The sequence below is a fragment of the Gigantopelta aegis genome, chromosome 4 (assembly GCF_016097555.1).
Source record: "Gigantopelta aegis isolate Gae_Host chromosome 4, Gae_host_genome, whole genome shotgun sequence".
Lineage (NCBI taxonomy): Eukaryota > Metazoa > Mollusca > Gastropoda > Neomphalida > Peltospiridae > Gigantopelta > Gigantopelta aegis.
This window is the reverse complement of record NC_054702.1, coordinates 85,112,377-85,126,822: the sequence shown is the minus strand read 5'-3', so window position 1 is coordinate 85,126,822 and position 14,446 is coordinate 85,112,377. Positions and strand designations below refer to the sequence as shown.

General features: G+C 35.4%; 2 protein-coding genes across 5 annotated transcripts in view; one reads left to right on the top strand and one right to left on the bottom strand.

The window, feature by feature from the left end:
* The window catches only part of LOC121371275 (C-1-tetrahydrofolate synthase, cytoplasmic-like), a 42,761-nt gene extending 33,905 nt beyond the window's left edge, over positions 1-8,856 (top strand). For both annotated transcript variants that reach the window (XM_041497045.1, XM_041497044.1), the window contains 6 exons: positions 765-946; positions 1,672-1,772; positions 3,290-3,467; positions 5,159-5,266; positions 5,799-5,951; positions 8,335-8,856. In XM_041497045.1, the coding sequence (XP_041352979.1) occupies positions 765-946; positions 1,672-1,772; positions 3,290-3,467; positions 5,159-5,266; positions 5,799-5,951; positions 8,335-8,424 (812 nt within the window). In that variant the 3' untranslated portion in view covers positions 8,425-8,856. The remainder of the gene's footprint in view (positions 1-764; positions 947-1,671; positions 1,773-3,289; positions 3,468-5,158; positions 5,267-5,798; positions 5,952-8,334) is intronic.
* A 146-nt stretch (positions 8,857-9,002) lies between these two features.
* The window catches only part of LOC121371276, a 45,847-nt gene continuing 40,403 nt past the window's right edge, over positions 9,003-14,446 (bottom strand). For all 3 annotated transcript variants that reach the window (XM_041497049.1, XM_041497048.1, XM_041497047.1), the window contains 3 exons: positions 12,951-13,182; positions 12,170-12,317; positions 9,003-10,110 (listed from right to left, as the gene is read on the bottom strand). In XM_041497049.1, coding sequence (XP_041352983.1) covers positions 9,942-10,110; positions 12,170-12,317; positions 12,951-13,182 — 549 coding nt within the window. In that variant the 3' untranslated portion in view covers positions 9,003-9,941. The remainder of the gene's footprint in view (positions 10,111-12,169; positions 12,318-12,950; positions 13,183-14,446) is intronic.

Here is a 14,446-nt window from a genome sequence, read left to right as displayed (position 1 = left end):
CACCTCAATGTTAAGTTTTCGTGTTTATGTCTATTTCTCACAATCTATAAGTCCTAGACCAATCAAACCTATAGTTGCACCTCAATGTTAAGTTTTCGTGTTTATGTCCATTTCTCACAAGCTATAAGTCCTAGACCAATGAAGCTTGTTTATAGTTGCATCTTTGAATATTAATCTTGGTGCATTTTTAAAGTATAAAATGTATTAAACTAGAACTATATTAATTCTGAATGTCACATCACAAATTATTTATTAATCGAATAAGTTTGATAGGTGAGGCATTTAATTCTGCAGAATTCTTGTTTTAATACAAATGTATTTTGTTTCTTTCATTCTTAAGAATCTGTGGCCAAAAAAAATTAAGGTTACTCAAAAAAGCATTCAGGTCCTTCATTTACCCACACATGGTTCATGGGAATCCTGAAAATAAAAGTCATGGAATTTGCAAAGGTCATTTCTAATCCTGAAAAGTCGAGGAATTTTTAGTTGGGTCATTTTTTTCTCCATTTAAAATAACACAAAAAGTAGTATATCAACATAAAAAATTGTAATATTAAGTTGATGATTGCAGAAAATTCTTTTAAAATTATTTAAAAGCACATGGAAAATGCCTTTAAAAGTTTATGGAATTCGGTTTATGACAAAGTGTATGAACTTTGACACAATGGCCAGTGTTTATATCTTTGTAATGGTATTCACATTAGTGTCTAAAAATGACACTACACTACACACATTTATATAAAAATAAATGCTTGTTCTTTCAGTCACTGAAGCAGGATTTGGGGCAGACATTGGAATGGAGAAGTTCTTCAACATCAAGTGTCGCTACTCGGGGCTGGTTCCCAGTGCAGTTGTTCTGGTGGCAACAGTGAGAGCTCTCAAGATGCATGGAGGTGGTCCTACCGTCACTGCTGGTGTTCCGCTGCCCAAACCATACACAGAAGAGGTTTGTACTGTCTTATTAAAGACTGTCAAACATTTGCTACCAGTTTAATATAATATATTATTAAAATAATCAAGAAATGATCATAAATAATTCTGAAATTATTAGTCATGGATATTTTAGCCATTATTTGGATTTAATCATATGTATACTGGTTTAGTAATTTTTAATCCTGTTTGATTGTAGTATTATTTATAGTATTTTCTTTTTATACATTGACCTACCTCTTAGTCTTACAAGGTTGTACCATGCCTAAAATAACTAGAGATCAGTAAAAATAACAATTATGGCACAGTATTGGTTCTTCTTCAGTGACACTAAAAAAAGGACTTCTAAACTTAAAAGGAAGGAAATGGTTTATTTAACGATGCACTCAACACATTTTATTTATGGTTATATGGCGTCGGACATATGGTTAAGGGCCATACAGATATTGAGGGAGGAAACCCACTGTCGCCACTTCATGGGCTACTCTTTTCGATTAGCAGCAAGGGATCTTTTATATGCACCATCCCATAGACAGGATAGCACATACTACGGCCTTTGATGTACCAGTCGTGGTGCAATGGGCCCACCGATGGGGTCTAAACTTAAAAGGGCACATATTCCCCCCCCGGCCATGTTGGAAGTTTTCCTCAAGTGTTGATTATCCTGCTTTAATACTTGATAAACAAGAGTTCAAGATAACAAATATAAAAATATTGTAATTTACTTATTATTTATTGCAGAATCTTGAGTTACTAGGTGCAGGCTGTTGCAACTTGGCGAAACAGATAGAGAATGCTAACAAATTTGGTGTTTCTGTTGTTGTTGCTGTCAATGCCTTTGGGTGAGTTATTAACATTTTCTCATCAGTGGTAATGCATTGTGTATTTTGTGCATCGAAAAAAAATTGTTAAAATATGTCAGTGGTAATGCACTATCCTGTGTATCAAACTATTTCTGTTTGTTTTCTTTCAGAATATAATATACTACAGGGCTAGTTCTGCCACTCACAAAATTTGCTAACTGCAGATTTTTACAACAAATAGAGAATTTTATTTTAATTTGGTGAAATAATTTCATGTAATAGATAATTTGTCAAAATGTTCTACTCACCCACAGATAACCCTTATTTACATAATATATCATATATTACAAATTAATTTATAAAATAAAACAAGTGGTTTTATAAGAACACCAATCACAACAGCTCAGGAGCAAATTAATGGCAAAAGGAATTTAATTAAAACAAAACAAACAAATAAAAATTAAATATATAAATAAAATTATACGCGATTGTTTGACAGGGTGTACAATCCCGTAAGCCCTGTCTAAAAACAGTGTAACAAATTTATTACCTTTTAGATCTTTTTTTATAATTAAACTAAAATTACACTAATAGTCAAACTTTTAAATAAAGTACACACACATTTTGAGTTTGAGTTTAATAACATAATGTCATCAAATTCCAAAATATGTTTTGGATTTTTTTGTTAACTAATAACTATGTAAGGTATATACAGCTTTTTTGTTAGCTGTTTGGGTATTAAGAGTGTCAACAAGGATTCCGGGTGGTTTCATCCTGAAATCAATTTGAACCCTGTGTTTCGCAAGGAAGACAACTCTTAGCATCTTATTATCTTGCGGTCTTTAAACGTTTATCATTATGTTGTAATCATATTGGGAAAACAAAATTGAACCTCCACAGCCGAACAAAAATATTTGTTGTGTTGTACTTGTAGAACCTGTAAAAAGCATGTTAAGTTATTACTTGAAATATTTTCGTGATAATTAGCATAAGTTCTAACACATTAACTGATTACGCAATGTTATGTTCTAGCATTAGCTTTTAATACGCAAAAAACTACAATCTAGCACATTTTTTTGCCAAAGGTGCTCGAATAATCTTCAAATAAACAGGAATTTTTTTTTTAACAAAATTTAATCAGGGAGGCGTGTTGGAGAAAATTTTGTCGGTCTCTTCCGCAGTTTGTATTTTTGTATAACCAGTCGAGCAAATCACGTGACATTTCGTACATGCCGGCAAATCCTGTATTCTCCCGCAAATGACACGGTGTACTTGTGGTTTGTATTAGCTATTGACCAATCAAAAAGTATGAAATTTATTTAAAAGGTAATAAAGGTCAGTACAAATCAATAAAAATATCTTTATATTAGTAACATTCCAATCCAATGTCATATTAAAAAAACTGATATCCAAAAGCAAACCTAATGTTGATTTTTAGTTTACCATTAATTGTCGAAACCACAAGAGTAGATTAGCTGGCGACAATTGGTGGGTATATATACAGTGCACACACAGAGTTTTTCCAACAAACTTGTGGTTTGTTTTGTTTTTCTCAGCACCGACACCTTGTCAGAATTGGAACTAGTCCAACAGAAGGCTAAAGAGGCTGGAGCCTTTGATGCTGTTATTTGCCAACACTTTGCGGAGGGCGGGGCAGGGGCAGCCAAACTGGCTGATGCTGTAGATCGAGCTACTCAGCAGCCCAGTAACTTCAGGTTCCTGTACGATGTCACGGTAAATAGAACATTGATTGATTAGAAACATAATTATTACATACCCATTTAATCTTACTATGGTAATAAAGGCAATTCTGACCGTGCAATAAATAATTCAGCAACCTTTCCAGATGAAGTAAGTTGTGTTATATACACAGTCTTAAGGTATAATATTCTTGTGCTTAATAAAATTGTGCATAAATAACGTGGCAAAACAGCTTGTATGTGGTTCTGTCTATTTATTGCAGACATAACAACAGGATTGGGCACAAGTTTGCCCAATTACAAGGCCTTTCCAAATTAGAACATTTTTAAATGGTCGTTCAAGCCTTTTCCAGATTAGAACATTATTAAGTGGTCATTCAGGCCTTTTCCAAATGAGAACATTATTAAGTGGTCATTCAGGCCTTTTCCAGATGAGAACATTATTAAATGGTCATTCAGGCCTTTTCCAAATCAGAATATTATTAAATGGTCGTTCAGGCTGTTTCCAAATTAGAACATTTTTAAATGGTCATTCAGGCCTTTTCCAAATTCGAGAACAGTACTTCATTTTCCATAAAATCTTATTAAACAAAAACTACACCTCATAATATGTGTCACACATATACAAGAATCGGTGGAAGAAGTAATGTAAATGAATACAAATTTCAGTGTCTGTGAAGGGATTTTATAGCTATTGGATGTCAAACATGGCCATTTCAACAGTCATAGAGATGAAACCCACTACATTTTTTCCATTAGTAGCAAGGGATCTTTTATATGCACCATCCCACAGACAGGATAGCACATACCACTACCTTTGATATACCAGTTGTGGTGCACTGGCAAGAGCAAGAAATAGCCCATTAGGCCCACCGATGGGGATCGATCCTAGACCGACCGCGCATCAAGCGAGCGTTTTCCCACTGTGTTATGTCCTGCCCTTGGATTTTATAGTAATAACAATGGGAATTGTAAACTTGATAAATGTGTCATAATCTAGAGGTTACCAAACCCATGATTTATGGTAACCTGTACATGGTTTACCATATGCTATGCTTATTTCTGTGCCTGTTATAGCAATGAAGACCTGTTCCATTACTGAAATATTTGGTCAGTTGTTCATGGATTCTTTCTTTTGAATTATTTTGACCACTACAGATGCAAAACAGCTGGTATATCAAAGGTTGTGGTATGTGCTATCCTGTCTGAGATATAAAAGATCCCATGCTACTAATGGAAAAATATAGTGGGTTTCACCTCTGAGACTATATGTGCAAATTACTCAATGTATGACATCCAATAGCCCATGATTAATAAATCAATGTGCTCTAGTGCTGACTTTAACAAACTTGTTTTTTGTACAAATATTTTTCCATACCATTTGATCATTTCAAAGAACAAGATTAACAACACGTGTGTATTTATTATCTTAGCTGTATACCATTAGATATCTGTGGATCTGATATATCCAGGGCGAATGTGCATACCGTATCCCCAGACATTCATTTGACCATGTAAATCCTCTATAAGGCATGTTAGTTTTACTTTGGAATACTGTAGGTGCCGTTTTTGGACATTACACTCATTCCCTAGAAAAATCTTGCAGCCATCCATGTAGTATCTAATTTAAATAAACATGGTCTCAATGATGTAATATGTTATTGTTCTTTTGCCCACTCTTAACTGAGACACTGTCTTCGATAACCCAGTACTCCTTGATTTCAGCTTCCAATTGAGGAAAAGATTAAAATAATAGCCACTCAGATTTATGGAGCAGATGATATAGAGCTGCAACCAATGGCTCAGGAGCAAATAGAGCGATACAAGAGACAGGTAATTTGTGTCAAGGTTGTTGTTTTTTTATGAGGGAACATGAAGTATAAAACTATTTTAATAGAAACAGTGATGCATGCAGTGTACATTGGATGAATAAGCATTACAGGGTTAATGCTAAGGACAGCTTACCAACTAATGTGCACAAACAAAATATTACGTGAAATTATATCAGTTAAATATGTCCACATAAGTAATTTATTCAGCCATGTCCCACTTGTTGTCGGTATTTTGATATATAAATGTTCCCATAATTAAACAAGATACCATTGCTAAATTGTGTAGCTATAAATGGCAGTATTTATGGATTCGTGTAGCAAGCATGGTACTGAAGATGCATCATTTTGAAAGTTGATTTGGAAAGTCATTTTTGCATCTCATCAGGGAAGAGAATTTTTTTTAACTAATTGTTTGGCCCTATTTACTGTAAAGCAAAGTTTTATTTTAAACAGGGTTTAATTAATTTAATTTTAAGCTTGGATATGTATGTGTAGGCTTTACATCACTAAATGAAAATGTATTTTTCTTCCAGGGATTCAATGATTTGCCGATCTGTATGGCCAAGACTCACTTATCCCTCTCTCATGACCCCACACTGAAAGGATGTCCAATCAACTTCACACTGCCGATCAGAGAGGCACGTGCAAGCATTGGAGCAGGCTTCATATACCCACTCGTGGGAACAGTAAGAGTCTGGTTCTCATAGATTCAAAGCTGTTGGATATCTTCTTCTTTTTTTATTGTCCCAGATCACAAACATAGCAATGTCAGGGATGGAAGCCCTAAATCACTGCTGTACATATAATAATAGTATAACATATGTCCACACACACAAAGACGTACACATGTGCCCTGATGGCCTCCGATACATACACACACATACACAACATATGTATATACTTTAAAAAAAAAAAAAAGAGTCCACTTTCATCACATAAATTAATTATTATGATACACAGCTACGGGTCTTGTATGTACTTTTCCAGGCTTTTATCTACTGTATTAAAAAAAAAGAACTTTACATTCAAAGCTCACACAAGGTATTTGGACTGCTAAAATGTGGTGTTAGAGATCTAAGTTGGGGTTTTGTGTCTTATAAGTGGTTTTATAGGATTGAGACTTAAGGCATATTAGGAGGCCAAGTGCTTGCAGTCATTTACTAAACTGGTTTTTGCATCTAATGTTAAACGAATGTGATATGAAGGTTACAATGGAAAGCAGTTAAAATATTCACAAGTGCTCACCCTCTTGAATATGTAACAGGTATTTCAATTGTTTTCTCATGTGTCCTTGGAGCTTTTATACTGAGAGGGTTAATGAATATGTCATTCAGTTATTGAAAATGTGTTGTTGAAGTCGGCAAGTATCTCTTCACTCATCTCTGATATTCTGTTGATGAATATATCATTTAGTTATTGAAAGCGGTATCAGTGGTTAAAGCTGCAGTCCCTGGAATATTTTTATTATTTAAGCATATAGAATAGATGATTCAGTTCTGTTTGGTACATAAAAGGTCCACCACATCGCTATAGTTTCGCAATGCTCGCTTATCTACATTATATAGGTCAACTATAAACGCAATGGCTAGATTTGTTTTTCTTCAGTTAGCGGGATGCCAGTAGAACTGGGACTTTACGCAATTTGCGCAGGTGCTGAGCTTCTCACGTGATTTTGAGCAAATTTAACTGTCTTGATCGAGGGGTCGTCTCATATCTCCAAAACATACATGTATTTATATCCATAGAGGTATGGTACAACACCTTTCCAGGGGTCGGTGGGGGATTTGCCAGCGGTTGGCATACACGTTATATGTAAGGGGGTGTTAATAATTACGTACCGCTCTAAGGGTAGAGGAAGAGGGTGTTGTGTTCAATTTACATAACATTTTTATTAATTACTTAGACATAAAAAGGTGTTTTCTTGGAAATGCGCGGTCAGTCTAGGATCGATCCCCATCGGTGGGTATATAAAAGGCCATGGTATGTGATATCCTGTCTTTGGGATGGTACATATAAATGATCCCTTGCTAAAAAAAATAATTAAAACATGTAGCGGGTTTCCAAGGCACGTGTGCAGGGATTTCAGCGGGGTTGGGGTTATAAACTGTGTTGAGCGAAGTTTATGTGGGGTCATGCTCCCCAGAAAATATATTTCAATTTTTTTAAGCTTGGGCAGGTAAGGGTTTCAACCTCAAATACCCTCCCCCTGCACATGCACCTGATTCCTCTCTAAGATTATATGTCAAAATTACCAAATGTTTGACATCCAATTGATGTCGTTAAACAAAAACAAAAACAAACAAAAAACACACACACACCCTAAAAACCCCAACTAACTTCACCCTTTCCAAATGAAAGAATATTTATTTGAATTTGTCGATTTTAACACGCGTAAAAATTAAGAAGTGAAAACGTTCATTGCCTACTTTAGTATATTTTATTTTAAAATATATACATTATCAATGTGTTACTAGTATACAAACTAAAGTGTAAAAGTTTTACTAACACTTTATAAAATATTAATTCTGAAATAGGAAGGTACAATTGTCTATAATACATTGTCAAGATCAAACCGGTTTTAAATCGGCAAACGCACGTGTTAACTGAAACTGACAACAGGCTGTCGTTTGTGCTTTGCCGAGCAATGGTGGCACAGGCGACGAATCGAGCGTATACTTTTGACGATCTCCTTTCATAGCGAACACACACGTTTTTTAAAAGTGCATTTGAGCTTGTATTTCATATTTGTACATGATGTTATAATATGGTAACCAGAGACTATAACTTTAATGCTGGTAATTACTAGGTTCATATACCAGTACAGGTTCCCACCCAGAGTGAATTTAACAATGTGTAGGTGTAATGCCACTATACACACTCTTAACTAACCACTAACCCACTGTCCTGGTCAGCAGGGCTGTACCCTGATCAAAATCCTAGGGGGGTGGGGGCAGAGATTCTGTGGGGGGGGGCAACTGCCCTCCTCTCTCTCTCTCTGATTGATATGCAGGTTAAACTTGAGTAATTGTTGATGTTTCTGAACTAAGGTTTAAGAATATTTTGTTTCAGATGAGCACCATGCCTGGTCTTCCAACACGGCCTTGTTTCTTTGACATCGACATTGATCCAGACACAGAGGAAATTGTAGGTTTATCCTAGACAGAAGATGGAACAACAAAAGTGACCTTATACAGACTTTATAAAGACTTTTGACAAAAGAGTAAGGATGCATGCACCAAATCAGACAATGTGTTTTGATTCACATGCGGAATTATGTTTAGCTGTTAGTGAATTAAATAATGCTGGATTGTGAAGGCAGCCACATGGAAGTTTGTAATCAGTTTCTGTGATCAAAATTGTCATACATGTAGTCTGCTTTCAACGATGCAGTCTTTATTTACATGATAGAGAATATTATAAAGAGTACAACTATTCTTTAACATATTTTTATATAAAGATTATAAAAATATAGTATATATGTACAGAATTATATTCAATTTATGTATAACTTTTCAGTATTAATTGAGTATCTTCATTTAACGTGAATACATGTATCAACTGAATTGGAGAATATAATCATATTTTACTTGTCACTGAAGTAGTGTTGTTGTTTTATCATCTGCAACATTTACACAGAATGTTACCTAGAAGAAAGGATGTATTGGCTTTTTTGTGTTAGTCTCCTTGTATTGTGAAAATGTTGTCTGAAATCTCCTGATGCTGAGGATGCTTTACCTCTTTACTCACAGATGACAGTATGTAATAGTAAAAGCAAAGGCATAGTTATGCACAGGTAGTGTTATCCTTTATAGTTTTAATGTTGGACATTTGAGCAAGTCAAACTTTATGGTATCGAATTTGTGTGCGTTACTTAGTAACAGATTACATGTCTGCCAAGTACTAGTAACCAATTGTATTCTATTCAAAGCTGATTCAAAGATTACACTGAATAGAATGAATGAAATTTTGTTTTCTTCTAGTTATTTCCCTAGAAATTTGGCAAGGCATGGTAGACCAAACACTATTGGGGCATTTTGACCATTTTCGGGGTACTTGTATTTCATTAAAAATAGACAAAAATTAATTGAAATAAACATTAATGTAATTTATGTGTTTGCTTTAATAAATGAATGGCAAAAGATATAAAAGGCATATTTAAAAAAATTAATAATACCTTTTTTGGTGTTTTATAAAGGCAATTTTAGAATTAATTACTGAAAAAGGCTTGTTTAATCTAAGGGCAACATGGTGCTGGTTAAGGCAAGATGGCACAAGACTATTGAGGCATGGTACTGCACCATGCAGAAACAAGCTACGGAAAACACTATCTTATATCCTAAATTCAAGGGTAACTCATGAAAGTCAAACTTGATCTGTAACAGTACATGATAAAGCTATACACAAAATTTCAGCTCAGTATCTCAAGGCATTGTGAAAAACACATCCGGAAAACTGTGGGACGAACAGACAGACAGAGAAGGACGGAGATGAAACCTATAGTCCCCTCCGGTTGGATTTATAGAGACCAAAAATAAATAGAATGCACAAATATTGAAAATATCTCTACCCATGGTGGGAAAAGTGTTCCTGATATATTAAGCATTAATCTCCAAGTTAAAGTAGCACACTATGATGAATTTGAGACTAATTTCTACAAATGTTAGTAATGTCAACATTCAGTCATGTTTCAAAGCCTCTTTTATGGAAAGGTCAGATAACTTTGATCTGTTCTTGGCAACAAATGTTCTGACTGCATCCTTGTTGATATAATGATAATTTCGTAGAGCCCATCCGATAGCTTTCCTTATGAAAAATTCCTTCTCATCAGCACAAGTCGAGCAGTATCTGAAACATAATATACTGGAAATTTATATTCCGTGATAAAAACTTGAAATTTGCACTTCAGTATTCTCGTTCCGCAAATAAAACTCAAAATAATACAAAAATAACAGGTTACTGAACAAGCTTACTTAAGTGGTTGGGGTTTCTTCTCTACTATTTACTAATGAGCACCACACCAATCAGTGGCAAATAAACGTTAATTGTTTTGAATACCAAAGGTCCTGGTTTATTAATTGTTAATACCTAAAGCCGTGATCAGTGTTTCTGTTACATGCAAGGTGGGTAATCCTATTTACTTGGTACCAAAGACAATTGTTTGATGTCAAGTAACAGGAAACACTGCTTTTCCGACAATGAGGTGTGTTTTTCAAGACCGATATGGGCAATATTGGCCATTTAGGTTTGGGGGTTTTTTTACAGTTAAAGTTTGTTACTTTTGTTTAACTACATTACTAGAGCACGTTGATTAATTAATCATTGGCTGTTGGATGTCAAACATTTGGGTTTTTGGGGGGTTTTACAGAATAGAATAGAACAGAATGGATGTTTAACGACACCCCAGCATGAAAAATACATCGGCTATTGGGTGTCAAACTATGGTCATTATTTTTTGAGATGCCAACTGTTATTCGTGAAATTTAAATGTCGTGAACATGCGCTAAGGTACATATTCGTGAAAAAAATATGTTGCAATATTAATATGGTTTACAGTAGTTTATAATATTGGGCCATAATTCCAAAATAAATCCAGTTATTATACTAATTAAACAATTATAGCACAAATGAGTGAAGACGATTTAGAAGCATGTTATGCCAAAATCATAAAATATTAAATTGTTCTAAAATGATTTAATAATAATTTATTAACCCACAGTCCCATTAAAGGTCTATAGTCAATTTAAAAAATTTAAAATCAGTTAAATCACTTATTCTCATTTGAAAAAAACATAAAAGCCAGTGAATTTTGAAAAGACAGATGGGATTCATATTTGAAAATTATGAAGTTAAAAAAAAACCCCCAAAACATCAGCTATTGAGTGTCGAACAAAGGTAAGAGGGCAGAATGTGTGTAAAGCGCTCGCTTGATGTTTGGTTGGTTTGGTATTGATCCCCATCTGTGGGCTTGTTGGGTTATTTCTCGCTCCAGCCAGTGAGCCACGACTGGTATTTCAAAAGGCTGTAGTATGTGCTATCCTGTCTTTGGGATGGTGCATATAAAAGATCCCTTGCTACTAATGGAAAAATGTAGCGGGGTTTCCTTTCTTAGACTTTGTCAAAATTTTCAAATGTTTGACATCCAATAGCCGATGATTAATAATGAATGAATGAATGAATGAATGAATGAATGTTTAACGACACCCCAGCATGAAAAATACATCGGCTATTGGGTGTCAAACTATGGTAATGCAAATAAATAAATAAAGTGATGATCAACATCAATATAAAAATTCAAGGTTTAAACAAAAACAGTGTAAAGAACTGTGCAAAAATACAAATACAAATATCACAGAATTTTACGGACACTGAATTTTATTCTAAACTTCAATTTGTGCTGTATTGGCCATTCTCAAAGAGAATGTTACACCCCTGCACCACGGTGAGGTTATACAGCACGCGCAGGGGCCGATGATTAATAAATCAGTGTGCTCTACATGAAATCTTACAGAGAAAATACACTACATTTTCCCATTAGTAGCAAGGGATCTTTCATATGCATCATTCCACGTAAAGAGCTGTGCCAAAACAATATTTAATTCATATAATTTATACAATAAATGTTGAATAAATTGTAAAGAAATTTAAAAAACAAAAATTGGGGGGGTAACGACACCACTGGAGCACATTGATTTCTCAGCTATTGCATGTCAAACCTTTGGTAATTCTGCTACATTTTTTAAATTAGTAGCAAGAATCTTTTATATATACCATGGTATTGGTATACCAGTCGTGGTGCACTGGCTGGAATGAGAAATAGCCCAATGGGATCAATCCCCGACAGACAGCACATCAGGCAAGTGCTTTACCACTGGGCTATGTCCCACCTATAAAGAGAAAAACCAACCTGAAAAGCCTGTCCTGATCGGTTTTGTTCTTGTAGCCCAGCTGATGAAGAATGGCCGTTCTCCTAAGCCACATGTTCTCATCCTGGATCCAGGCATCCATTACCGGGTTTAGTTTAGTTGGACTGTGAGATACTAATCCACCAACAACTGCAGAGAAAAACAGAATCCAATGAATCAGGAGATGATATTTCAAAATTTTATGTAACCAGAAGTTTGTTCTCTTTTTTTTGTTACCCAGGTAACCGACTGTTCGGTTGTATGAATTATGTTTGAGTAATTGGTGAATAATCTAACCGTAAAATGTATACTACCGTTCTGGCTTATATTCACTTTTTAATAAAAAAAATTAAAACTCAAATATCTGAAAAACAGTGGAATTTTTTTTGAAATAGCAAGTTAATTTTAATATATACGTGTTCACCACATAACCTTTCTGGAAACAGCAACTGTTCATTTTAATATGTAAGGGTTCACCGCATAACCATGCAAAATCTGCATAAAATACATCCGACCACACACACGCACACAAACACACACACCTCAGTGTGGGCCACAGGCATTTAAACAGTAACAGATAAATTTATCCCACTGAGGGGATTTGAATCACAGATCCTCTGCATGAGAGTCCGACAGAAGTAAGAGACATTCCCACCAGCCACTGGTAGTAGGAGCACTTTATACCAACACTACTACCTACAGGTAGCCCCATCAATCAGCTAATGAGGTCACTGTGAGAGATGAGATATATCTAATAACATCTATCCAATCAGAGTTTAATACCTTTACTAGCTAACAAGTCTACTGTGTCCCACCAACTCTTTGTAGTGATGATGGTTTTCGTCCACATCAGGGACTCGAGACAGTCTTCATCTGTTTTTCCACACAGTACAGGCAGACTCTTGGCACACAGATCTAGCGCTGTTTGTTGAAATTCCCTCTCGGGCTGTTCCCACATCAGGTCCACTAACATTTTAATCTGAACAGAATCTAGTTTCTTGCACTCTGAAATGAACTAAAACCAGATTGTTTGACATTATATAAAGTACCATGTTTGCATTAGAGGTAAAAAAAAAATTGGTCCAGATTTAAATCTGAGAAGTAAATATTGCTTCCCACTCCACAAAAACAAGCATTCTGGGCCCAACCAATTTTCATATCTCCTAAATTCAAGGCCCATAACTCTGTAACATTTTTTACAAATCATTATGATGTGATACACAAAAGTTCAGCTCAATATCTCAAGGCATCGTGAAAAACCCCATCTGAAAAACAAATGATCATATCTTCTATGTTCAAGGGCCATAACTGAATTTTTTTTAAATTGCCATGAAAGTCAAATATGATCTTTAACAGAACATGATAAAACTATACACAAAATTTAAGTTCAATATTTTGAGGCATTGCAAAAAAGTGAGGAAACATATTTTCATATCTCCTGACTGTCAAAAATTTATAAATCACCATGACGGTCAAACTTGATCTGTAGCAGTACATGATAAAGTAATTCACAACAGTTCAGCTCAGCATCTCTCTTTTTTTCTAATCCCACTGCCCCCTTTCCTTTCTCTCCTTTAAATTCTATCTCATTTCTCCCCAATCTGGCAACTCCTCCTATCTTTCAACTTCTTTCGCTGTCCACCTCCACATCCCAAACCTTGTTTCTCCAACCGTGACAGGTGCTTCTCTCTTGTGGCTATCCATGCCACACACACCTGCCATTCCCCATCAGCTTTTAGCTGTGGCTTAGTCTGACCATTTTGGGGAGTGTTCCTTAGTTACTTCTGTCATTGTTAAGAGGCACTTGTAACCAACATACACCCCTAATGCTGGCGGTCATTAGTGCCGTGGATCAGACCAGCTTTATTAGTGGCAGAGGACGAGGATGCCCGGTGGGTGCAGTGAAATACAGAGACCCCACCCGTGAAGGAAGTTGGGACAGGTAGGCAATGGTGGAGCAGCTCAGAAGACACAGTCAGAGGAAAGTGACAGAAAGTATCGAAACAGATTGAAAATTGTGGGAGAAATTGGAAAGTTTTTTTATCTTAAGATATGATAAGAGAATGACAGGCAGAGAGTGATAGATGAGAAAGATGAATGAAAGTGTGAGCCAGCTTTGATGAGATTTGAATCACTGTCATCAGCTTGATTGTTCAGCAGCTTATTCACTAGATCACAGAGCTCATTTGAATATCTCAAGGCATTGTGAAAAGAAAAGAAAAGAAAAGAAAAACATCTGAAAAACTAATGTGGGACAGATGGACAGACAGAGTTACTTA